The sequence below is a fragment of the Pristiophorus japonicus genome, chromosome 3 (genome assembly GCF_044704955.1).
Source record: "Pristiophorus japonicus isolate sPriJap1 chromosome 3, sPriJap1.hap1, whole genome shotgun sequence".
In the NCBI taxonomy this organism is placed as follows: Eukaryota; Metazoa; Chordata; class Chondrichthyes; family Pristiophoridae; genus Pristiophorus; species Pristiophorus japonicus.
The window spans coordinates 213,449,809-213,477,222 of record NC_091979.1 but is presented as its reverse complement, the minus strand read 5'-3'; the positions used below and the strand labels follow the sequence as shown (position 1 = coordinate 213,477,222).

General features: G+C 45.8%; 1 protein-coding gene across 2 annotated transcripts in view; it reads right to left on the bottom strand.

Moving 5' to 3' along the window:
- Positions 1–27,414, bottom strand: part of fam117bb (family with sequence similarity 117 member Bb) — a 289,990-nt gene that overhangs the window by 145,042 nt on the left and 117,534 nt on the right. For both annotated transcript variants that reach the window (XM_070876236.1, XM_070876237.1), the window contains exons 3-4: positions 20,727–20,819; positions 3,953–4,066 (exon numbers count right to left, since the gene is read on the bottom strand). In XM_070876236.1, the coding sequence (XP_070732337.1) occupies positions 3,953–4,066; positions 20,727–20,819 (207 nt within the window). The remainder of the gene's footprint in view (positions 1–3,952; positions 4,067–20,726; positions 20,820–27,414) is intronic.

The window sequence follows — 27,414 nt, the reverse complement described above, 5'->3', positions numbered from 1 at the left end:
AATTAGGGACAGAAGTAGGCCATCTAGCCCCTCGAGCCTGCTCCGCCATTCAAAAAGATCATGGCTGATCTGTCCGTGGACTCAGCTCCACTTACCCGCCCGCTCCTCATAACCCTTAATTTCCTTATTGGTTAAAAATCTATCTATCTGTGATTTGAATACATTCAATGAGCTAGCCTCAACTGCTTCCTTGGGCAGAGAATTCCACAGATTCACAACCCTCTGGGAGAAGAAATTCCTTCTCAACTCGGTTTTAAATTGGCTCCCCCGTATTTGGAGGTTGTGCCCCCTAGTTCTAGTCTCCCCAACCAGTGGAAACAACCTCTCTGCCTCTATCTTGTCTATCCCTTTCATTATTTTAAATGTTTCTATAAGATCACCCCTCATGCTTCTGAACTCCAACGAGTAAAGACCCAGTCTACTCAATCTATCATCATAAGGTAACCCCCTCATCTCCGGAATCAACCTAGTCAATCATCTCTGTACCCCCTCCAAGGCTAGTATATCCTTCCTTAAGTAAGGTGACCAAAACTGCACACAGTACTCCAGGTGCGGCCTCAACAATACCCTGTACAGTTGCAGCAGGACCTCCCTGCTTTTGTACTCCATCCCTCTCGCAATTCCATTGCCATGTTAGACTTCCCCAAATGCATTACCTCACACTTCTCCGTATTGAATTCCATTTGCTCACCTGACCAGTTCATTGATATCCTCCTGCAGTCTCCAGCTTTCTTCTTCATCATCAACCACACAGCCGATTTTAGTATCATCTGCAAACTTTTTAATCATTCCCCCTACATTCAAGTCTAAATCATTAATATATGCCACAAAAAGCAAGGGACCTAGTACTGAGCCCTGCGGAACCCCACTGGAAACAGCCTTCCAGTCACAAAAACACCCATTAACCATTACCCTTTGCTTCCTGCCTCTCAGCCAATTTTGGATCCAATTTGCCACTTTGCCCTGGATCCCAAGGGCTTTTACTTTCCTGACCAGTCTGCCATGTGGGACCTCATCAGAAGCCTTGCTAAAATCAATATACACTACATTAAACGCACTATCGACCCACCTTGTTACTTCCTCAAAAACTTCAATCAAGTTCGTCAGACACGACATTCCCTTACATTTCCATGCTGACTGTCCTTGATTAATCCATGTCTTTCTAAATGAAGATTTATCCTGTCCCTCAGAATTTTTTCCAATAATTTCCCACCACCGCGGTTAGGCTGACTGGCCTGTAATTACTCACTCTATCCCTTTCTCCCTTTTTAACAAAGGTCGTCATCATCATAGGCAGTCCCTCGAAACAAGGATGATTTGCTTCCACACCAAAAAAGTTTTGAGTTCACAGGTGTTTCAATGAAGGACCTAATATTCCAGGTCCTGAACTACATCCTGAAGGGTGGAAGATGCCGGTGCGTGGATTTTTTTTAATGTGTAGTGGCCGTTGCACACTAGCCACCACATGGGCTTGACAGAGCTAGGTCTTGGTCCAGTGGCAAGGGTTATCCAAGACGACTGGAAACCTGCTCTGCTGCACGGACCTAGTGCGCACACATATCGCAGTGGGCCGGTGCTGCCCCTGGGCCCCGAACTCACGCCTCTCCTGGGCCCAATCACATCCCTCCGCAGTCTCTTGCCGCTCCTGCTGTGTCTGCCCACGCTCCAATCCCGACCTGGACCTTGATGACGTCACTCTTCGCTGCCGTTGCCCTGCTGCACCAGCTCGCGCTGCTCCCTGAAGTAGTATACCTCCACGCTGCTCCCAGGCCGCCACACCTCCGTTCCTTTTATGGCCCCGACCTGCCGCTGGTGTTCTTACACAGGTTGGGGTCTCTGCACTGCTCCCAGGCCACTGCACCTCCACTCCTTTTATGGATAACAAAGGTACTACGTTAGCAGTCCTTCAGCACCACACCTGAAGCCAGTGAGGATTGGAAAATGATGGTCAGAGCCTCTGCTATTTCCTCTTTTGCTTCTCTGAACAGCCTGAGGTACATTTCATTCAGGTCTGGGGATTTATCCACTTTCAAAGCTGCTAAACCCCTTAATACTTTCTCTCACAATGGTGATGGAAAATGGGGATAGGCAAGAGGTCAGAACTGAAGCTCGAAGGTCTGTAACAGATGTCTGTAAAATGCACGTAGTATGTACAAAGCTACTGATTAGTTCAGTAATGTTAACACTTTTTGGATTATAATTTTGATTGGCATAATACTGTTCTGCTCCGAATCAAAACAGTCAAGAGGTTGAGGCACTGTCTTCCACCTCTAAAAGCTGGATTTGAATCCAGACCAGATGGATTAAAAAGAGAGAAAAATAGCACCTTTAACAACATCGGATGTCCCAAAGTGCTTCACACCTAATTAATTACTTTTGAAGTGCAGTCACTGTTGTAATGTAGGGAAACGTGACAGCCAACTTGCGCACAGCAAGGTTCTACAACCAGCAATGACATAAATGGCGAAGTAAACTGTTTTAGTGATGTTGGTTGAGGGACAAATGTTGGCCAGAACTCCACTACTCTTCTTTTAAATAGTGCCATGGGATGTTTTGCGTCAACCTGAGGGGGCAGATGGAACCTTGGTTTAACATCTCTTGCGAAAGACGGCACCTCCGAAAGTGCAGCACTCCCTCAGTGCTGCATTGCAGTGTCAGCTGAAAGTCTGTGCTCAAGTCCTGGAGTTGAGTTTGAACCCACCACCTGCTGATTCAGAGGCGAGAGTGAGGCGGACACCGGATTGAGATGAACATTTCCTCCCTACAAGTCTCGTAAAGGGCTGAAGTCAAATGAACTTGGGGGGGGCGGGGGGGGGGGGAAGAGACTCAACTCAGTTAATAGTCTGCCAATAATTTAGTACAGGTTGAACTTCTCTTATCCGGCACCCTCGGGACCTGGCCTGTCCCGAAGGGGGATTTTGCCAGATATGGGACGGTCACGTGTTTGGGTGGATTGCGCCTTTCAGTGCTGTTGCTGGGGTAAGTATGTGTGCGCGCTGGACCGACTGTCAGTCAGCAAGACAGCCAGCCAATCAGGGTGCAGGGGGCCTCAAAGAGCCGGCGGGCCCGAGCGGGCACAGAAGAGTCAACAGGCCCCAGTGGGCCTCAGAGTTGGCCCGACCCCCCGGAGGGAGCGTTGTGGGGAGGCATGGCTGCAGGAGTTCCAGCAGGACGAGGAGGAGGAGGCAGCTGATTGAGAAAGATTATATTGGTGAGTAGGATTTTGACAGTCACATTCTGCGCATGTGCCATCCGGTAATGGTCCCCGACGAGGAATGGTGCCAGATAAGGGAGTCCCTGTTAAGGGGTTCAACCTGTACTCATTACCTGTCTCACTCAGATATAGCACAAGAATGGCTGGTGCAGTAGGAAGTGTCCCACCAAGGTTGGGTGAAAGCAGAAGAGTCAAAACTCACCCTACCAAAGAAATCTGGACCAGGACCATTTTGGTAGACTGGGAAATTCAGTAGCTCTGGAGCTGCAAGATAGGACCTCACTGTACCATAGTGATTTGCCTTCCTGCAGCAACACTATTTGTCATGATACTTGTTACAATGGTAATGATGTTGGCTTCAAATGTTTTAATCTCAAAGGCCTGGATCTCAATGCAGCTCCCTCATTGGTTTGTGCCTACAATCCTTTCAGCTGCCATTTCATGAGGAGGCACCAAATGGAAAATTTCAGACCTTCACTAATAGAGGCCTGGGAGTAAGAAGCCTTATGATGGATGGTGATTGATACAGAAAGCCCAAAGGGGACAGGGGGAGAAACTATCTTTAAAAAAAAAAAATCTTATCCTGAAAAATGCATTCAACACCTAATCCTTACACATATTCAATAGATGTTCTGAAAATTTCAGCTCTTCACTTTACTTGCCATCAGTACCTGAAATGCACTTCGGGTTGCTGGGGATAGAGCCAACATGATACACCTGGCACATGTGCTGTCATACCTGTGATTGGTTAATGGCTGCATGGTTGCCATGGAAAGGAGATTGTCTCTCTTTATCTCTGTGGTGCCGACTGCTCTGTTTACTACGTTGAAGCTGTTGACGTAACTTTGCAATCTGGAAAAGAAAAAGTCAATGAGGTTAAACAAGAGTTTTAAGTGTCCTAAGATTCAAATGCAGAAAAACCTTTTCAAACACACTGTCTGGCTGAGCTCTGTGTTATCTAAAGATAGAGATGATCAAATACTCTGCCAGTTGCTGTGCTGTTGAGACAATGGGAACACCTTCTATGGAAATCAATCAACCAGGGTTGAATTATGGAGACATATAGGGAGTTTTGTTCGAATAAGTTAAGGAGTGAACAAGCAATTATGCAGAACCTTCTTTTAGAAGATTAAATAAATGGGATTGAATCTGTTATAGGGCTGGCTACAGAGTAACGGAAATTAGGCTTGATAACTTTTTTCTTATTCCATACTTTATATCTCCGATCATCATCACAAGTGTTTAATATCCACTGCAGTGAAGTCAATATTAACTTTGTCTTCAAACTGAAGCAAACTGCTTAGGGAAGAGGAGGCTACTTAAAGATTTTCTTTCATTTTAGGGTTCCCCCACCACCCTCCCACAAATTTTCCTGAAAGTGCCGAATCATGATGGTTCCACAGACACCTGCTGCCTTACCGTACACCTCACTGAAGTAGTCATTCTTCATGTGCAAACCTAGTGAACATTAGTAGCTTATTCAACTATGGTGGGCTTCACAGCAGATTCCAATTGACCTTACCAAGCGCACACACACACACACACATTCCTGCTTTTCTGCAGGTGTCGCTGAGCAGCAATCAGCAGCAGCATCTCATTGATTTTTCCTCAACCAAGCTGATGGCTGTTAATTGGACGAGTCCTGCTGCCACTCCCAGAGGTCAGCTAACAACAGAAACTCTGGATCAAACCGAGGACCTTCTAAACTTTTTAGCTTCGTGACATGCTACTATTACCAACTGAGCTCACAGAAACTCCAAAAACATTTCCCACAATTATCACATAATAAGCCATCACCCACAGTCATTTTTAAAGAAAAAAAATCCTTTTAAAACTTGAGATCCCTCATTACAACAATACAGAATTCCTCCACATCTCCTTTCCTAGCTTGGCAATCATGTTACATATGCCCATCTGTGAAATTGTCTTGGACCTTTTTTTTTACATTAAAAGGTGCTAGATGTTATATATGCAGACTATAGATATACTCTGTAGTCACTATATAGTTGCATAAGATGGAGACTTGTTTACCTGATGAACTATTAATAAGGTCTACACTGTGTATATACTATGCTGGCACCACTGAAGGGTGCAACTGGTGGAGAGCGGGCTTTCCTGCCCTGGTGGCAGAGGCTATAGAAAAGGGGAGCCACCATGCGGCTGCCTCACTCTGGAGTTACGAATAAAGGACCAAGGTCACTACAGTTTGAGTACAACACATTGCCTCGTGGAGTCATTCATAAGTACATTACAGACATAACAACTGGCGACAACAATATTGACTTTCACGCGATTTTGGCTACCTTTGGCACACAAACACTTTGCAGGTGGTGATGATTGGGACGCCTTCACGGAAAGGCTCAAGCAATATTTCGTGGCAAACGACCTGGCAGGGGAGACAGACGCATTGGCGGAGAAGCGTAAGGCTATACTGCTGACCAGCTGTGGCCCCAAGGTTTACCGCCTCGTCAGGGACTTGCTGGCATCCACGAAGGCCAAGGATAAGACACACAATGAGCTGACTGAACTGAACCTGGGCAGAACCAGAACCGGTGTCCGAGGGAGTAGTGTTTGCTAGTGCTGTTGGGGAGGATTTAAACTAATAGGGCAGGGGAATGGGAACCTATGCAGGGTGACAGAAGGAAGTAAAATGGGGTCAGAAGCAAAAGGTATAAAGGAGAAAAGTAGAAGTGGAGGGCAGAAAAATCAAAGAGAAATATCAAAAAGGGCCACATTACAACATAATTTTATAAAGGACAAAGAGGGTTAGGAAAACAAGCCTGAAGGCTTTGTGCCTAAATGCGAAGAGCATTCGTAATAAGGTGGATGAATTAACTGCGCAGATAGCCGTTAACGGATATGATGTAATTGGGATTACGGAGACATGGCTCCAGCATGACCAAGACTGGGAACTCAACATCCAAGGGTATTCAATATTCAGGAAAGATAGACTGAAAGGAAAAGGAGGTGGGGTAGCATTGCTCATTAAAGAGGAGATTAACGCAATAGTAAGAAAGGACATTAGCGTGGAATCTGTATGGGTAGAGCTGCGGAACACCAAAGGGCAGAAAACGCTAGTGGGAGTTGTGTACAGACCACCAAACAGTCATAGTGAGGTTGGGGACGGCATCAAACAAGAAATTAGGGATGCGTGCAATAAAAGGTACAGCAATTATCATGGGTGACTTTAATCTACAGCTAAACAAACTGGTAACAATACGGTCAGATAGACTGGTAAATGATACTTAAAGGGTTGACGGTGGATAGGCACTGGCAGACATTTAAAGGTCACATGGATGAACTTCAACAATTGTACATCCCTGTCTGGTGTAAAAATAAAACGGGGAAGGTGGCTCAACCGTGGCTTACAAGGGAAATTAGGGATAGTGTTAAATCCAAGGAAGAGGCACATAAATTGGCCAAAGAAAGCAGCAAACCTGAGGACTGGGAGAAATTTAGAATTCACCAGAGGAGGACAAAGGGTTTAATTAGGAGGGGGAAAATAGAATATGAGGGGAAGCTTGCAGGAAACATAAAAACTGACTGCAAAAGCTTCAATAGATATGTGAAGAGAAAAAGATTAGTGAAGACAAATGTGGGTCCCTTACAGTCAGAATCAGGTGAATTTATAATGGGGAACAAAGAAATGGCAGACCAACTGAACAAATACTTTGGTTCTGTCTTCACTAAGCAGAACACAAATAACCTTCCGGAAATATTAGGGACCGAGGGTCTACCGAGAAGGAGGAACTAAAGGAAATCCTTATTAGTAAGCAAATTGTGTTAGGAAAATTGATGGGATTGAAGGCCGATAAATTCCCAGGGCCCAATAGTCTGCATCCCAGAGTACTTAAGGAAGTGGCCCTAGAAATAGTGGATGCATTGGTGGTCATTTTCCAACATTCTATCGACTCCAGATCAGTTCCTATGGACTGGAGGGTAGCTAATGTAACCCCACTTTTTAAAAAAGGAGGGAGAGCGAAAAAAGGGAATAATAGACCGGTCAGCCTGACATCGTTGGTGGGGAAAATGTTGGAATCAATTATTAAAGATGTAATAGCAGCGCATTTGGAAAGCAATGACAGGATCGGTCCAAGTCAGCATGGATTTATGAAAGGGAAATCATGCTTGACAAATCTTCTAGAATTTTTTGAGGATATAGTAGAGCGGACAAAGGGGAGCCAGTGGATGTGGTGTATTTAGACTTTCAAAAGGTTTTTGACAAGGACCCACACAAGAGATTAGTGCGCAAAGTTAAAGCACATGGTATTGGGGGTAATGTACTGACGTGGATCGAGAAATGGTTGGCAGACAGGAAGCAAAGAGTAGGAATAAACATGTCCTTTTCAGAATGGCAGGCAGTGACTAGTGGGGTACCGCAGGGTTCAGTGCTGGGACCCCAGCTATTGATAATATACATTAATGATTTAGACGAAGGAATTGAATGTAATATCTCCAAGTTTGCAGATGACACTAAGCTGGTGAGCTGTGAGGGGGATGCTAAGAGGCTGAAGAGTAACTTGGACAGGTTAGGTGAATGGGCAAACACATGGCAGATGCGGTATAATGTAGATAAATGTGAGGTCATCCACTTTGGTGGTAAAAACAGGAAGGCAGATTATCTGAATGGTGACAGATTAGGAAAAGTGGAGGTGCAACAAGACCTGGGTGTCATGATACATCAGTCATTGAAAGTTGGCATACAGGTACAGCAGGCAGTGAAGGCGGCAAATGGCATGTTGGCCTTCATAACGAGAGGATTTGAGTATAGGAGCAGGGAGGTCTTACTGCAGTTGTACAGGGCCTTGGTGAGGCCACACCTTGAATACAGTTTTGGTCTCCTAATCTGAGGAAGAACATTCTTGCTATTGAGGGAGTGCAGCGAAGTTTCACCAGACTGATTCCCGGGATGGCTGGACTGACATATGAAGAAAGACTGGATCGACTAAGTTTATATTCACTGGAATTTAGAAGAATGAGAGGGGATCTCATAGAAACATATAAATTTCTGACGGGATTGGACATGTTAGAAGCAGGAAGAATGTTCTCGATGTTGGGGAATTCCAGAACAAGGGGTCACAGTCTAAGGATAAGGGGTAAGCCATTTAGGACCGAGATGAGGAGAAACTTCTTCACTCAGAGTTGGGAGCATGTGGAATTCTCTACTACAGGCAGTTGTTGTGGCCAGTTCGTTAGATATATTCAAGAGGGAGTTAGATGTGGCCCTTACAGCTAACGGGATCAAGGGGTATGGAGAGAAAGCAGGAATGGGGTACTGAAGTGCATGATTAGCCATGACCATATTGAATGGTGGTGCAGGCTCGAAGGGCTGAATGGCCTACTCCTTCACCTATTTTCTATGATTCTATGTTAAAACAGAGTATTCTCATGGCCAGGCAGAGATTCTACACGCACCGCAGACCTGAGGGCCAGGAGATTGCAAAATATGCTGCCGACCTCAGGAGACGTGCGGCACCGTGTGATTTCGGCACGCACCTCAACGAAGCATTACGAGACATCTTCGTTATGGGAATTGGCCACGGGGGCCTCCTTCACAAGTTATTATCTGCCAACACCAGTCAGGCGTTCATGACCACGATCTGCAGCACCAAGCAAATTATTCATTCTGTGGACTCAAACCCGGCAAGTACTGTACACAGAATGGTGCCTTTCACAGGCAAGACTGTACAACGTGGCTCTGCCCAGGGCAGATAGCACAGACCTCAGGGTTCCAGAACTCAGGAGTCCGCCGAGGGGTGCTAATCGAGTAGCACCATGCTGGTGTTGTGGAGGAAACCATAGGGCTCAGCAGTGTCGGTTTGCTGAATACATATGCAAAGCCTGTAACACGAAAGGCCAGCTCCAGCATATGTGTAAAAGAAATACGACTCACCGTCTAGCAGGAGTCAGTCGATGACTTTGAATCCAGCGGGGAATATGATAATTTGGCCAGAGAGGCAGCTCAGCCCCAAGAAGAAGCATCACCGATTGTCCTCCAGTGAAGTCGAGATAAACGGCGTTCCAGTCTTCATGGAAGTGGACACTGGAGCGAGCCAGTCAGTGATGAGCCAGGATACCTTCGAGAGGCTATGGAACGAAAAACGACCCGAGCTGGTTCCAGTACAGGAAAAGTTGCGCACCTACACCAAGGAGCTGATCCCAGTCCTTGGTAGTGTGGATGTAAGTGTAATCCATAATGGCGTGGTGCACAAGTTACCTCTGTGGATTGTTGCAGGTGATGGTCCAACATTATCAGAAGATGGTGGATGGGGAAGATCCAGTAGAAGTGGGAAGACCTCTTAACTCCAGCAATCGATGTCCCCCGTGCTCAGAGGCAGAGCAAAACCTCACCTTGGGGCCAGGCACCAGAGAACAGACCAGTGTAGCACCTGAGGCACAGACTATCCATCACGACTGCGTGGCAATGATCCAATCGGAACGACCTAAAAGTACCTTCCCGGCTCCAGTGGAAGGACTCCTGGGGAGGAAGATCGAATTCACAGGCACTCTTCCAGCTACTGTGGCAGAATCGCGGGAGAGAAGGATCAAGGCAGTCGACCGCAAGGAGAGGCGCAAAATGGTGTCCCTGCTGCAGCGACATGCAGTGTGGCTGAAAAAAAGATGGCCACGGCAATACCACGCGGTGCAACGCTGAGGGACCAACATGTGGTGTCCAACAAAGGATTTGATTGGGGTAAAGCCAGCAGGGTTCTCTTAAAGGAGACCTGCAAACAGCTGAACTTAGAGACATTGTTATGCATGGTAATCAATGCAACGAACCAATTAAGATTGTGAACAAAATGTTGTTGCGAGATGTCGGTACTATTCCTAATGTAAAGAACAAAATATTGTTGCGAGATGTCGGGAATAGAGTGGCCCCAAAAGTAGCAAGCGAGTGAATTCGGGAGGGTGAAGGCACTGATCCGGATACCCTGCCCCAGGTCTATCCCACGCTATAGGCACCCGATGGCACTATTCCACGGACCTGGAAACGAAAACGGCACCAATACACGCAGTCGGTCGCCTTTGTCCATCACCCGGTGCAGCCCCCAGACTCAGTCGCTACCTCGGTCATGTCCGGGAGCGAAAGGGCAGAACCAACGAGTTCCCCAAACGGGACCTGGAACAGCCAGGTTCCCAACACCGCTCGAGAGCAGGTAGACGATTCTGCAGCCCTCAAAGGAGGACAGGGAGGTCACACAGATCTGTGGCTCTGCCCACCACTAGGCAATGGCAAAGGCTCTGAGTCCTGGCTAGGTGAGTGAACCAAGCCCAGCCCGCTAGCAGGGGACGCATACGACTAGGACCCCGTCCGGTTGCTCTGGAACCAGCGTCCTCGCATACCTGTACTGCTACCTCAGTACTGACCATGACTGAACCATGAATGCAATCTACCCAATCCTGGCGCACGACTGTAAAACGTAACGAATGTAAGTACTGAACCAAGATGTCACAATACAAACTGCAAAAAAAAAACATTTTGGACTTACATTAACATACAGGATCAGACACAATGCAACAGGCCAGCTGCATGATCTCGCTGTGGGGGTGGGGGGACAGGGGGGAAATGGATGTATGTAGCCATGGACACACACATGGATCACACCCAGAACCCACTGGAATCTCCACTGCATCATCGAACCATCCAAACTGGTAACCACTACCCAAAGTTGAGGCAAAAGGACTTGGGGGTTAACAGGGAGAGAGCCAAGCCAAAGCACAGCCAAGGTGCAAGGGTTATTGGCACTGAAGTCTGGGGAGAGCTAAGCCAGAGCACATAGTGCAAAGGTAATCGGCACAAAGGACTTGGGGGAGAGTGATGTTTTTATGCAGATTATAGATATACTCTGTGGAGTCACTGTATAGTTGCATAAGGTGGAGACTTGTTTACCTGATGTACTAGCAATAAGGTTTACATTGTGCATATACTATGCTGGCACCACTAGAGGGTGCAACTGGTGGCGACCGGGGTTTCCTGCCCTGGTGGCAGGGGCTGTATAAAAGGGTAGCCACCATATGGCTGCCTGACTCTGGAGTTACGAATAAAGGACCAAGATCACTGTTAAGTATGAATAAAGAGCCTGACGGGATACTGTGAGCTCAAAGTAAAGTGTGACCGTAGTCTTTTATTGCAGATCTCCAGAGTGCCTCTCCAGGCTGTGAGGCCTCCTTAAGTACCTGTGCTCCCAAGGGATTGTGGGACCCCTTTGGACTCCAGGGGATGAGCCCTCTGGTGGCTGTACAAGATATATACAAGTTTACATATATAACAACACTCCCTCCCCACCCCCCCTGCAAAGTTAACAATGTAACTATTTACAAGGTGAGTCGATCTGGGGCCTTTGTTTCCCTGGTTGATCGTCTCGGTGCAAATGCTGGTTTTGGTGAATCGTTTGTTGGGCCCTCGCTGGGCTGCTGTGCAGCAGGCCTTGTTGGGCTGCCTGCTATGGCGAGTCCTGCTAGGGGTAATGGGTTCTGCTTCGTAGCCAACCGCGGTGCCGGTTGCTACTGGTGTGTATGTTTGGGGGCGGGGGGGGGGTGGTGGTCAAAGAAGGTAGGGTCCAAAGTTGGTTGCTCAGGATGGTCCATGAATCTGAGTTTGTTTTGGTTCAAGTGTTTTCGGTGAATGAGTCTATTTGAAAGTTTGATCCGAAACATCCTGCTCCCCTCTTTGGCCACAATGGTGCCGGGAAGCCACTTGGGACCTTGTCCATAATTCAATACAAATACAGGATCAATTCATGTGGCACATTTGCGCTATGATATGCACTTTGTTGAAGCTGCCTGCTCTCTACCTGTTCATGTAGATCAGGGTGAACTAACAAGAGCCTTGTCTTAAGTGCCCTTTTCATGAGCAGTTCAGCAGGTGGGATCCCAGTGAGTGAGTGGGGTCTCGTGCGGTAGCTAAGCAGTACTCGGGGGAGGCAAGTCTGCAGTGAGCCTTCCGTTACCCTCTTCAAACCCTGCTTGACCGTTTGCACTGCTCTCTCTACCTGACCATTGGATGCTGGTTTGAACGGAGCAGATGTAACATGTTTGATCCCGTTACGGGTCATGAACCCTTTGAACTCGACACTGGTAAAACATGGCCCGTTGTCGCTCACAAGGACATCAGGTAGTCCGTGCGTGGAAAACATGGCCCACAGGCTTTCAGTGGTGGCAACGGACGTGCTTGCAGACGTTATCTCACGTTCAATCCATTTGGAATACGCATCTACAACCACAAGGAACATTTTACCCAAAAACGGGCCTGCATAGTCGACATGAATCCTGGACCACGGTTTGGAGGGCCAAGACCATAAACTTAGTGGCGCCTCCCTGGGTGCATTGCTTAAATGTGAGCATGTGTTACATCTGTGCACGCAGGGCTCTTAAGTCCGCATCGATACCGGGCCACCACACGTGGGTTCTGGCTATCGTTTTCATCATTGCGATGCCTGGGTGGGTACTGTGGAGGTCACTGATGAAAGTGTCTCTGCCCTTCTTGGGGACCATTACCCGATTGCCCCACAGAAGGCAGTCTGCCTGTATAGACATTTCATCTTTGCGCCGCTAGTACGGCTTTATCTCTTCCTGCATTTCCACTAGGACACTGGACCAGCTCCCATGAAGCACACAATTTTTTTTACTGGGGACAATAAGGGGTCCTGGCTCGTCCAGGTTCTAATCTGTCAGGCTGTGACGGGTGATTGCTCACTATCTAATGCATCCATAACCATGACTAATTCTGCAGGCTGCGCCATTTCCACCCGTGGTGGGCAACGGCAGCCTACTGAGAGCATCGGCAGTTTTCTGTGCCTGGGCTGTGGCGGATGACGTAGTTGTATGTGGACAACGTGAGCGGCCACCTCTGGATGCGGGCCGATGCATTCGTATTTATCCCCTTACTCTCGGAAAACAGGGATATAAGTGGCTTATGGTCAGTTTCCAATTCAAATTTTAGCCCACACAGATATTGATGCATTTTCTTTACTCCATAGACACACACTAACGCTTCTGTTTCAATCATGCTGTAGGCTCTCAGCCTTAGACAGACTTCTGGATGCATAAGCAACCGGTTGCAATTTCCCAGAATCATGCTAGTACCAAACGTTTACATGGATCATACAACACAAGCAATTTGAGCATAACAATTTTCTAGCTTTTACAAAGGCATTTTCTTGGCTGTTGCCCCATACCCATTCGTCTCCTTTACGCAGTAAGGTGTGCAGTGGTTCTAACAGTGTGCTGAGACCCGGTAAGAAGTTACCAAAGTAGTTCAGGAGTCCTCGAAATGACCGCAGCTCCGTCACGTTCTGTGGCCTCGGTGCGTTCTCGATTGCCTCAGTCTTCAAATCGGTGGGCCTGATGCCGTCCACCGCAATTCTTCTCCCCAGGAACTCCACTTCAGGCGCCAGGAAAACGCACTTCGAGCGTTTTAACCTGAGCCCCACGCGGTTGAGTCGACTAAGAACCTTCTTCAGGTTCTGTAGATGCTCGACTGTTTTCCGACCTGTAACCAAGATGTTGTCCTAGAAGACCATCATGCGCAGGATCAACTTCAGCAAGCTTTCCATGTTTCTCTGGAATATTGCCGCAGCTGATCAAATTCCAAACGGGCATCTGTTATAAATGAAGAAACCTTTGTGTGTGTTGATGCAGGTGAGGCCCTTCGATGATTCCTCCAGCTCCTGCGTCATGTAGGCCGAGGTCAAGTCCAGCTTCGTGAACGTCTTTCCTCCCGCAAGCGTCGCAAAAAGGCCGGCAGCCTTTGGTAGTGGGTATTGATCCTACAGGGAAAAACGATTGATAGTTACTTTGTAATCTCCATAGATTCTGATGGTATCGTCTCCCTTGAGGACTGGAACAATCAGACTGGCCCACTCGTTGAATTCGATCGGCGAAATGATGCCCTCTCTTTGCAGCCGGTCTAGCTCGATCTCTACCGTTTTTCTCATCATGTACGGTACTGCTCTTGCCTTGTGATAGATGGGTCGCGCCCCCGGAATTAGGTGGATCTGCACTTTTGCTCCTTGGAACTTGCCGATGCCTGGTTCGAACAGCGAAGGGAACTTGTTTAAGACTTGGGCACATGAAGTGTCGTCAACGCACGAGAGCACTCGGACGTCATCCCAGTTCCAGCATATTTTTTACCAGCCAGCTCCTGCTGAGCAGCTGGGACCATCGCTCGGTACCACCCAGAGTGGTAGCTTGTGCACCGCTCCATCGTATGAGACCTTTATAGTAAGCACTGCCGATTACGGGAATCAGTTCCTTTGTGCAAGTTCTCAGTTTTGTGCGAATGGGAGTCAAGACTGGCTTTGAGGTCTTACTACACCACAATTTTTCAAAAGTATTTTTGCTCATAATGGACTGGCTCGCACCCGTGTCCAGCTCCACTGATACCGGGAGTCCATTTAGTTCAACCGTCAGCATTATCGGGGAACACTTTGTGGTAAATGTGTGCACCCCATATACCTCTGCCTCCTCGGTGTGAGGCTCTCGTTCGTCATGATCCGCCGTGGATCTGTCCTCCTCTGCAACATGGTGGTTTGCAGCTCGCCTGCACATACGTTGGAGGTGTCCCATTGTTCCACAGCCCTTACAAACGTACCCTTTGAAGCGGCATGAATGGAAACGATGATGACCCCCCGCAGCGCCAACAAGGTGTTAATAGCCTTGTATTCACCACCCTTGATGGTGGACTCAGACATCTGCGGACGTGCAGCTGCAGGCATGTGGGGCCTGCCCTGTATGTTGCAATTTGAAAACATCACCATTTTGTTCACAGTACTTGTAGCAGCACTCGTGTGCTGAGAAATTTGCTTAGCATTGTCACTGGTGGTAATGATCGCCTGAGCTATCACTATGGCTTTACTCAAGGTTGAGGTCTCTACAGTCAAAAGTTTGCGAAGTATCATTTCATGGCAAATGCCAAGTACGAAAAAGTCTGAGTATGTGTTCCAAATTCGCAACGTGCTGCAAGGCGTCTTAGCTCGGCAACATAACCCACCACTTCCTGGCCTTCAGACCTTTTGTTGGTGTAGAACTGGTACCTCGCCATCAGAACGCTTTCCTTCGGGTTCAGATGCTCCCGGACCAATGTGCACTAATCATCGTACGATTTCTGTGGGTTTCGTTGGAGCAAGCAGACTTTTCATGAGGCCGTACGTTGGTTCCCCGCAGACGTTGAGGAGGACCGCCCTTCGTTGGCAGCGTTCGCTTCTCCTTCCAGCTCGGTGGCCACGAAGTATTGGTCGAGTCGCTCCACGAAGGTTTCCCAATCATCTCCCTCCGAGAATTTCTCCAGGATGCCCACTGTTCTCTGCATCGTTGGGTTTGTCATCTGTATCTCGTCGCCAGTTATTAAGGATGAATAAAAAGTCTGACTGGATACTGTTAGCTCAAAGTAAAGTGTGACCGTAGTCTTTTATTGCAGGTCTCCAGAGTGCCTCTCCAGCCTGTGAGGCCTCTTTAAGTACCTGTGCTCCCAAGGGATTGTGGGATCCCGTGGGACTCCAGGGGATGAGCCCTCTGGTGGCTGTACAAGGTATACACAAGTTTACATATATAACAGTCACTACAGTTTGAGTACAACACATTGCCTCGTGGAGTCATTCATGAGTACATTACAGACATAACACTATATAAATGTTGAAGATGACTACGAGACCAAAACAGGTTCTGTGGCAGAGGTCTGTGCTCTCGATTCAGCCTCTACCCCTGGAGAATATCCATGCTGTATTTTTGACTGTTAAGATTTTTGTTTTTACACACACACACACACACATAATATAATATATATATTATATTAAATATGTATATATATATATACACACACACATTCAACAATCAACGAACTATTTCTAAAACAGATAAAGGAGATATTTAGGAACTTAAATTGTAGATACAGCTTACATTCAGCATATAAATGATCAATCTTACTGCCTCCAACAATATGTCTCAAGGGATTTCACGGGCAGAGTTATGTTCTCAAATAGTTAATTCTTTAGATTTTAGCTAGTCAGACATACCATAATAGGATAATCTTGTTTCTGTGGAAAAAATACAACTCTCTCCCCTATAGATGACGCTGCTCAAGCGCAAGACAAACACCACTCACTTTTCAAAGAGAAAGGGGCTAGATGCACTCCAACATGAGAAAAACTTTCTAATGAAATTAGATAGGTCATCATGGAAAGGTTATAAAAAGGGTCATATTGAGCACAAGTTTGCATCTAATTAAATGTTAAAACTATTCCAGAGCATATATAACAGTACTTGATACTTTAGACATGAGAGTTTTGGACAACACTGTCAATGATCTCGCTATACTCCCACATGCCCAAAGATAAATTGAGATAGTACTTAAATGGATATAGGTAAACACAAGTCCAACCCAAGCAAAAAGAATTTGCATTCAGGCCACACCGCTAACTTACAGTATGTATTTTGTTTTTTACAAAATCGTGACCTACACAAAATAAGGTCACAGCACACCAGTCTAACGTAAGCAACCTAGTGAAATGCTAGTGGATGTTTTGCTACTCGCCATTCTAATTACGAGCGGAAATCTTTTCAGAAAAGTTCACAAATAAAATACCAGCAACTGCAACCATTTGGGGGAGGGAGAGGGCACCATTAGCAAAAATTATTTTAAAACACGCACTTTTGTCAGCGACACAGAGTCATATAATTGAAGAAATCACAGAATGCATCCACTCAATTGAAAAATGTACCCACTTTTATGTATCTTGGGAGTTCTCGCCAGACAGTGAAGAGGAATTTCATTTACTTTAGTCTGATGAAGTGTCTGATCAAACATACTGGCCTGTATAAGTAGCCTCCCGCCCCTCCACTAATTCACCACCGTCATGTTTTAGGATTCGACAATTTGACCTAGGAGGACCTATGGGTAATTTATATCAAAAAATTGCAATTAAGTTAAATTCTGTTCAACAGAAAGTGTCTGGGGAAGCACATTAAGGTTCAACATGCAAGGAATTATACCTAGCTGAAGCGTTTACCTAGAATGGTATTTCCCACATGTCACATCAGGTTGAGGCACGAATGTACATTAGTACTATTAGGAGAGTATATAGGGCAACAATGCACAGTCTGGTTTCTTTCATATGAGTTTAGCTTCTGGGGAAACCCCCACGAGGGTAGCAATTGGTGGTTCAGCTGGCCAATCTATGGATGAAAGTCAGAGGTCAAGCCCTTGGTTTTTCATGCCCATTTAAATAAACACATGCAGATCTGATCAGGAAGCCAGATCTAAAGAGAGACAGCTCTCTCCAAAATTGTAGGGCTGACACGATTTAGTGTGAAAGTTGGTCAGAAAAGTTGCATTTAGCCGGATTAAGAAAGAATATTTGGTTGGTGGAAGGACTCTGACCTACATTGATCCATCACTGAGTAACCTGGAGGAGGATCTGAATTAAGCAGTTGGTTATGGGCAAACTTGGCATCAGTCATTTGACTTGAACATTTGGTCCAGCAAGGTAGTTGGCACAATAGGCTGCCCTGTGCAGATCCTTCCACTACACAGAAGGCAGAAATCCATCATATAGCTGATGAAACTCAGACTTGGGACAATTGATAGAAGCACTCATATATCCAGCACTCAGTGTCTAATATAATTGGGTTGCAGAGGCAAACAGTTGTTATCGAGGCTCTGCCCCTTCAACTGTTGTAAACACAATTCAATCAGGTATGGGCTGTGTCCATCCTGTGGTCATGATAATAGCGGTAATACACTCACATTTTATAGTGAATTATGCTGCTCATAATGCTGCTTGTGAGGAGGCCCTAGTACTTGCTGCCCACCTATTGAGGAAATCAAACCCTCACATATCAGTTGTCTAATGGCTAACTAGTGACCTGGGGTGAAGGGAAAGTAGTCAGAGTTCTTTTCGCGTTCTAAGATGGCACACCTCTTCTAAACCCTATCATTCCATTCCTTTCTCCCTCATCTGCTTATCTAGCTTCCCCCTAAATGTATATATGGAAAATAAAATTATTGCTAAATGAAAAATTATTGTACTAAGACCATATCATGGGCCAGGCTTGACATTATCTTCAAAGGAGCTTCATGAAATAACACACTTGCTTTTATAAAGTGTTAGCACCTTGAGCTGGTAGATCAAATTCCTATCCCCCCCCAGCCCCCGCCCCCCCCCCACCCACCCCCCTGCACCCCATCCAAAAAGACTATCTTGCCAGTAGCTGAGCTGTACAAACAAAAGCTCCAGATTTGATTTCCAACATGTGATTAAGCTGATTTCAGTGCTAGATGAGCAACTGGCCTTAGTTTCCAGGAGGTGGGGGGAAGGAAATTTAGTCAAGAGTTCCCATTCCTGATCACTATCCAGTTACTCCTAGGGAGTGAGTGCATGTGTGGGCACTGGGTGAGGATAGAGTCTAACATGTTGCAATGGAAAAGCACCAGTTAAAAAGGCCAGTCAGCATAGATTTAAAAAGGGCAGGTTGTGGTTGAACTAATCTTACAGACAATTCTTTGAAGTAAAAGAGAGGATAGATTATGCAAATGGTTGCGTTTTCTGTGCATTTCAAAATGCATTTTGTAAAATACCAAGCAAGAGTCTCATGACAAAGAGAATGGCACATGGAATTAACAACCTGCATCTATATAGTGCCTTTAATGTAGTAAAATATGACCTTATGGAGGGAAGTGGTTGGAGCTAAAAGCAAAGAATTGGGGTAATGGGATGTTACTTTGGCTGGAAAGGTGTAGTATGATGTTTCACAGGGGGTTGTGTTGGCCTGTTTTTTTAAACTATAAACAAAAATAATCTGGACTTAGGAATTGAAGGGACATCGAAAAGTGTTAACAACTCCAAATTGAGGACTATGGCAAATTTTAACAAGGACAGTGAAGGACTGCAGTAGGAACAACAGGATGGGCAGATTTGGAGATGCAAATCAACATGGAGAAATTGGAAGCAAGAATAGGGAAAGGGAGTACACCTCAAATGCTGAGATTTTAAGTGATGGTAAACAGAGGGAGCTATACAAGTCATTAAGAGATAGCAGTGCACGTGGAGAAAACCATTTAAATTACAAACAGAATCCTTGGTTTATATCCAGATATAGAGGATACAGAAGCAAGGAGGAATTGTTGAACATGTGAAAGATCTTAGTTAAGCTGCATTTGGGAATGGAAAAGGTTCAGCATAGATTCACTGGGATGTTACCATGGATGAGGAGTAAGTGTGTAGGAGACATTGAACAGCAGAGGCTCATTTCCCCACCAAAACTGAGAAGGTTGTAAGGTGACCTTGTTTGAGGTCGTCATTATGAAGTGTTATAAGCAATTTTTCCTCTAATTTTTTTTTTGGGGGGGGGGGGGGGGGGTTTCACGGCTCCTTTAACGATTGAGCGGCTCATTCAAATTTCCATGCTGTTCTTTGCAAAGAGGATGGTTAGAATGTGGAATTACTTAGTATAAATCATTATTGAAGCAGAGTCCATGACTATTTTTAAAAAGGGAAATTAGATAGATGCTTGAAAGTATATTAAAAAGAATGTGGGGAATGAGGTGGAGTGTGGGATGAGACAGTGGCTCATGTGGTGAAAAAACAGCAGTCTAGTGCTGATTACACAAATAGTAGACTGTAAAAGTTGTTTGCTGTCGATTAGATTTATGATAAATGTTTCCTTAAACAACACACTATATACATCTCCCTCCTCTTCTCGTGGACTTACTGAGAGATGGGATCCACAGAAGCATGGGACTTCCCAGTACATATCAAGTAGGCCACTATTCATATGCAAGTCTCAATAGTGTGTGTTATCATGTTATTCTCCACAGGGGGCATCACTATCTGGCCCCCACCAGAAACCCATATATGCATATTTCCAAAAAGCATTACTGAACATGGAATGACCCATATCACTGAAAGAAAATGTTTACCAGATTTAATAGTTCCTTTTTATCTTGAGTGAAATACAGTAAATCAGAAAACAGAAACAATTCTTTTTAACATTCATGTGTTCAGCCCAAAGCAGTAGTAAAATAAAATTGGTTCCACTGATGTGAAAATTTGAGATTTTCCCTTTTTTTTACATCCACATTTCGAGGCCACTGTTTTCTCTATTGAACTGATTTAATATTAGTTTTGCAGCAAATATCCCAAATTAATTGGACTGCTACCAATGCTAACCCACATCAGCTGCTCAGAGAACCTTTCATACACATTTCTTGCTTGCAAGACAGAAATGTTACAATTCCAGTTTCAAAAATATTTCTATAAAAATTGCCTATGTGCCATATCAATGCAATATTTGTGGAGTCATGCGGATAGGAAGCCACATGCACACAAATTCAAAATGTTAATGGGGATATTAATTTGTTGCGACACCAGTATCAAATCAGTTCAATGCACAGACCTGGCATATGGTAATAAATCCAGTCTGAAAAACACAAAAACACTGAAAGGTATAGAGTTTCAAAATGCAATGAGAAACTCCCTTGACCCTCAATATTCATGTGGAACAAAGGAATTCTAACCTCTTTCAACTGGTCGTTGCTTCCCCAGGATGCTGAGCGTTTGTGGGATCCTTTCTTCTTTTCAGAGCTCTCTTCTGCCCAGGCGCTTGGAGTCTGTCAGGAAGAAACAGCAATTTACTGCTTACAAAACAACCTCATTATTCTTTATGACTGCATTCCAAAGCTTTTCAAAGGTTGGGTGGTGAGCAAAGAAGCAAACCAAAGCAATCATAACCAGTTTTCTACCACATACAGCCACTATCTTTTTGGATTTATTTATTAAAATGCCATTTTGAGTCACTTGAATTTAATTATATTTATGAAGCACACCTTCAATGCAATCAGAGAATAAAATAGAATTTTAAGAAGATAAGAAATAGGAGCAGGAATAGGCCATTCGGCCATTCAATAAGATCATGGCAACGGCACCTTCCCACACTATCCTCATATCCCTTGGTTCCCTGAGTATCCAAAAATCTTGAATATACTCAACGACTTTACATCTGGGGTAGAGAATCCCAAAGATTCACAACCCTTTGCGTGAAGAAATTTCTCCTCATCTCAGTCCTATATGGCTGACCCTTTATTCTGAAATTGTGACCCCTAATTTTAGTCTCCCCAGACAGGGGAAACATCCTCCCAGCATCTACCCTGTCAAGCCTCTTAAGAATTTTAAAGATTTCAATGAGATCACCCCTCATTCTGCTGAACTCTAAATATAGGCCTAGCCTACTCAATCTTTCCTCATAGGACAATCCCCATCCCAGATTCCCCAGGAATCAGTCTCATGAACCTTCGTTGCATTCCCTCTAAGGTAAGTATATCTTTCCTTAGGTAAGGAGACCAAAACTGTACACAGTACTCCACGTACTCACTTAATGCATAGAAGAGGTGTTTAAAATCATCAGGGGTCGAGACAGAGTAAATAGGGAGAAACTGTTCCTATTGGCGGAAGGGTCAAGAACCAGAGGACACAAATTTAAAGTGATTGGCAAAAGAATCAAAGGTGACATGAGGAAAAACATTTTTACGCAACAAGTGGTTAGGATCTGGAATGTGCTGCCTGAAAGGGTGGTGGAGGCAGACTCAATTGTTGCTTTCAAAAAGGGAATTGGATAAGTACCTAAAGGAAAAAACAATGCAGGGTTATAGGGAAAGGACAGGGGAGTGGGACTAGCTTAAATGCTCTTGCTGAGAGCCGGCACGGGCTCGATGGGCCAAATGGCTTCCTTCTGTGCTGCAAACATTGTATGATTCTAGGTTGGTCCCACAAAGGCTCTATGTTTGCTGCAAGACTTCTTTACTCTTAGCCTTCTGTAATAAAGACTAAAATACCAGTTGTTTTCCAAATTGCTTGCTGTACTTGCATGTCGTCTGTGTACAAGGATGCCGCACTTCCCTCTGAATACCAACATTTCCCAGTCTGTCACCATTTAAAAAATATTCTGCTTTTCTAATTTTCCTACCAAAGTGAATAACCTCACATTTCTCCACATTGTATTCCATCTGCCATCTTCTTGCCCACTCACTTAACCTATCTATATCACTTTGCAGCCTCGTTGCATCCTCCTCACAACGTTCTTTCCCACCCAGTTTTGTACCATCTGCAAATTTAAATAAATACATTTGGCCCTTCATCTAAATCATTTAGACTATAAATAGCTGAGGCCAAGCACTGATCATTGTGGCACCCCACCAGCTACAGCTTGCCAACCCAAAAATTATATGTTTATTCCTACTCTCTATCCGTTAACCAATCCTCAATCCGTGCGAATATATTATCCCCAATCTTGTGCATTAATCTCTTGCAGCCGCCTTATTGAATGCTTTTTGAAAACCCAAATACACAACATCCACTGGCTCGTCCTCATCTACCCTGAGAGTTACAACCTCAATAACAAATTTGTCAAACATGATCTCACTTTCATAAATCCATGTTGACTCTGCCAATGATATTATGATTTTCTAAATTCCCTGTTACCACGTCCCTAAGAATAGATTCTAGCATTTTCCCTGCTACTGCACATAACTTTACAGCATAAAAACAGGCCATTCAGCCCAACAGGTCTATGCTGGTGTTTGTACTCCGCCTGAGCCTCCTCGCAACTTTCTTCTTCTCATCCTGTCAACATATCTTCTATTCCTTTCTCCCTCATGTATTTACCTAGCTTTCCCTTCAAGGCATCTATGATCAACTTTACTGGAATTACATGCGAGGACCATGTAAGGGACACATTCCATTTACAGAATCACTGCATGATTAGAGGGCCGGCTACATAGATTTGTGTGTCACAATATTAAATCCCCTTCTACTTATAACTTTTCAAATAAATTGTTTTCACTCACTTATATTGCTCACTCACTTAAAACTGCTAGATTGTTGAGAATTGTAGTTGAAAACATTTCAGATACAATATAAAAACAGAAAATGCTGGAAATCTCAGCAGCATTTTCTGTTTTTATTCCCGATTCCAGCATCCACAGTATTTTGCTTTTTTTATTTCAGATACAACACTGCTAATGGTGTTCATAATTTATTTTTGGCTCTGGATTTTACAAATGTACAGCGACGTCTATGCTCAATGTTACTTCTCAGCCAGACAGTGAACCATCAGTAATACGATATCCTATCATCTCAGAGCACTTTTTAATCTGACAGGCATGCTGTCCTTTTCCTGCATCTTCACTCTGCTGTTCAACAATTTGACAGAAGTTTTTAAATTGTAACTTTTGAGATTAGGAATATAAAATGAAAGTGTTACTCCTGATATTAAAAATTCTCAACTCGTGCTGGAGAAGAACCAAGTCAATTGTAGAAATACAGGGGCCAAGTTTCAGCCTGAGTTGCTCCTGTTTTTTTTTGGAGCAACTGGTTTAGAATGGAGTATCTTAGAAATTGCAATTCTCGGCATTTAGTTTGCTCCAGTTCTTGTCAGAACAGTTTCAGTTTGGAACGGATTTTTTTTTCCCAAAAGGGGGCATGTCCGGCCACTTACGCCCGTTTTGAAAGTTTAGGCAGTGAAAACATACTCCAAACTAACTTAGAATGGAGTAAGTGTAGATTTTTGTACGCTCAGAAAAACCTTGTCTACACTGAGAAAATCAGGCGTAGGTTACAAATCAGGTGTAGGGAATGGGGGGGGGGGGGGGGTGTTAAAGGGAAGTTTACAAACATTAAACACTTCAGTTTTACAAATAAAGAGTCATCATCAATAATAAATGATAAATACATCAATAAATCAACCAATAAATCAAAAAAATTAATAAAAAATAATGTTTTGTGAACAAAATCAATAAATAAAACATTTTCGACTTACCGACTGCAGCACCGGGAGTCCTCCAACAGCGTGCTGGGACGGCGTCCCCCCTCCCCCGTGTGTCTCTATCTCTCTGCCCGTCTGTCTGTGACTCTCTGTCAGTTTGTGTTTCTGACAGCGAGGGGAGGGGGGTGGAAGGGAAAGAGGGAGAGAAGGGAGGGGGGGGGAAAAGAGAGAGAGAAGGGAGGGGGGGGGAAAAGAGAGAGAGAAGGAAGGGAGGGGGCAGAGAGAAGGGAGGGGGAAGAGAGAAAGGGGGGGGGGAAAGAGAGAAAGGGGGGGGGGGGAAGAGAGAAAGGGGGGGGGAAAGAGAGAAAGGGGGGGGAAAGAGAGAAAGGGGGGGGGGGGAGAGAGAAAGGGGGGGGGGGAGAGAGAAAGGGGGGAAGAGAGAAAGGGGGGGAAGAGAGAAAGGGGGGGGGAAGAGAGAAAGGGGGGGGAAGAGAGAAAGGGGGGGGGAAGAGAGAAAGGGGGGGGGGAAGAGAGAAAGGGGGGGGAAGAGAGAAAGGGGGGGGAAGAGAGAAAGGGGGGGGGGAAGAGAGAAAGGGGGGGGGGGAAGAGAGAAAGGGGGGGGGGGAAGAGAGAAAGGGGGGGGGAAGAGAGAAAGGGGGGGGGAAGAGAGAAAGGGGGGGGGAAGAGAGAAAGGGGGGGGGGGAAGAGAGAAAGGGGGGGGGGAAGAGAGAAAGGGTGGGGGGGAAGAGAGAAAGGGGGGGGGAAGAGAGAAAGGGGGGGGGAAGAGAGAAAGGGGGGGAAGAGAGAAAGGGGGGGGAAGAGAGAAAGGGGGGGGAAGAGAGAAAGGGGGGGGAAGAGAGAAAGGGGGGGGAAAGAGAGAAAGGGGGGAAAGAGAGAAAGGGGGGAAAGAGAGAAAGGGGGGAAAGAGAGAAAGGGGGGAAAGAGAGAAAGGGGGGAAAGAGAAAGGGAGGGGAAGAGAGAGAAAAGGGGGGGGAAGAGAGAGAAAGGGGGGGGGAAGAGAGAGAAAGGGGGGGGGAAGAGAGAGAAAAGGGGGGGAAGAGAGAGAAAAGGGGGGGGGAAGAGAGAGAAAAGGGGGGAAGAGAGAGAAAAGGGGGGGAAGAGAGAGAAAAGGGGGAAGAGAGAGAAAGGGGGGAAGAGAGAGAAAAAAGGGGAGAGAGAGAAAAAAGGGGAGAGAGAGAAAAAAGGGGGGGGGAGAGAGAAAAGGGGGGGGGGGAAGAGAGAAAAGGGGGGAGAGAAGGGAGGGAGGAGGGGAAGAGAGAAGGGAGGGAGGGGGAAGAGAGAAGGGAGGGGGGGGATGGAAGAGAGAAGGAAGGAAGGGGGGGGGGGGGAAGAGAGAAGGAAGGGAGGAGGGGAAAGAGAGAAGGAAGGGAGGGGAGAAGAGAGAAGGAAGGGAGGGAGGGGGGGGGAGCAGGAGTCGGATCGGGTCAGGGCCCGGTCCGGAGGAAGCAGGAGCTGGGCGTGGGAGGCAGCCTTATCCACGCAGCCCCAGCGAGGCCATTCGGCCAGGGCTAGGGGCTGCGTGCTTCAGGCCCCTCCCACAGTTTTGGGCACCTGGAGCTACTGCACATGCGCGCCCACTGTAGCGCGCATGTGCAGAGGTCCCGGCACTGTTTTCAGCGCAGGGACCTGGCTCCGTGCCCTACAGCTCGTGCTGCGCCGCGCTCAGCTCCAGAGGACCTGCAGGGAGCCGGAGAATGGGTAAGTCTTTTTTAGGCGCACTTTGTGGCGCGAAAAACGGCCGTCCAGGTCGGGGCTGCGCCGTTCTAGGCGCGGCCCAAAACTTGGGCCCACACTGTTACAACACGGGAACAGTCCATATGGCCCAACCAATTCATGTCGACGTTTATCCTGCACGTGAGCAAACAGTCCAAATAACATTTACCCACCCGGTTCTTTACCTCTTCATCCCCTTTTCCTTCATCACATTACATTCCCATTGTAGAAGTCCTTATTCGAGCTCGATTGCTTTCTCTGATGTGCTCGCGACTCAACTGGACCCATGCACTTAACTATGAAGAGTTGCCGGGAAAAAATTTTTACAATTTGACTCTGCCACGCTGTCACTTTCAATTTGCACAAAATGAGCAAACCATAAACACACTGCCTGCAGCCTGATCCCATTTTATCACAACATATTAAAGCTCTCTTTTTAAAATTATGAGTACAAATGTAGGACTCCTTTAAAGAAGTTTGAGATTCCTAACAAGTACATGTTCCATATGTAGCAGAAGGAAGAGAAGGTGGGGGTACCAGTTGCATTAAGATGCATGTTAAGTGCATGACTTCAAATAATTTAATAGTGCTATAATAAAAACAGAATTGCTGGAAATACTTAGCAGGTCAGGCAGCATCTATGGAGAGACAAACAAAATTAATGTTTCAGGTTGAAGACCTTTCATCAAAACTGGAAAAAGTTAGAGATGTATTCGGTTTTAATAAGTAGAGAGGCAGGGAAAGGGGGAAGTGGAGAAATGAGCAAATGGGAAGGTCTGTGACAAGCTAGAAAGCAGAAGAGATTAAATGTAAAAAGGGATGGTGCAAGGCAAGGGATAGTAATGGAACAAGAAACAAAGAGGAGGTGTAAATGGCAATAGCAGCATCATTACCACCAGCTGCTGTCTGAAAAAATGGGAACAGTGGTTATGATCTGAGATTGTTGACTCAAAAGTGCCTAATCGAAATATGAGGTGCTGTTCCTTGAGCTTCATTAGAACAGTGCAGGGAACCAAGGACAGAGAGGTCAGAGTGCGAGTGGGGCGGGGAATTAAAATGGTAAGCGACTGAAAGCTCGGGTTCCGCTTACGGACTGAACTGAGATGATCCGCAAAGCATTCACCCAATCTGAGTTTGGTCTCTCCAAAGCAGAGGTGACCACATCGTAAGCAGAGAATACAGTATACTAAACTGAAAAAAGTACAAGTAAATCGCTGTTTCATCTGGAAAGTGTGTTTGGGGTCCTGGACGGTGGGAAGGGAGGTGGTGAAAGGGCATTTCCTGCGCTTGCATGGGAATAAACATGGGAAGGGTTGAGAGTGCTGGGGTAATTGAAGAGTGGTCCAGGGTGTCATGGAAGGAACTACCTTTTAGAATGCTGAAAGCAGAGATGAAGGGAAGATGCGATTGGTGGTGGCATCACGTTGGAGGCGACGGAAATGGCAGAGGATGATCAGTTGAATGTGGAAGCTGATGGGGTTTAGGGTGATTTATCGTGGTTCTGGGAGGGAAGGGAAGCGGTAAGCAAGATTGAGAATTTTTAAATCAAGGCATTGCTTAACCGGGAACCAATGTAGGTCAGTGAGCACAGGGTGATGGGTGATCGGGACTTGGTGCCTAGCTTTGGATGACCTCAAGTTTATGTAGGGTAGAATGTGGGAGGCCAGCCAGGAGTGTGTTGGAGTAATCAAGTCTAAAGGTAACAAAGGCGT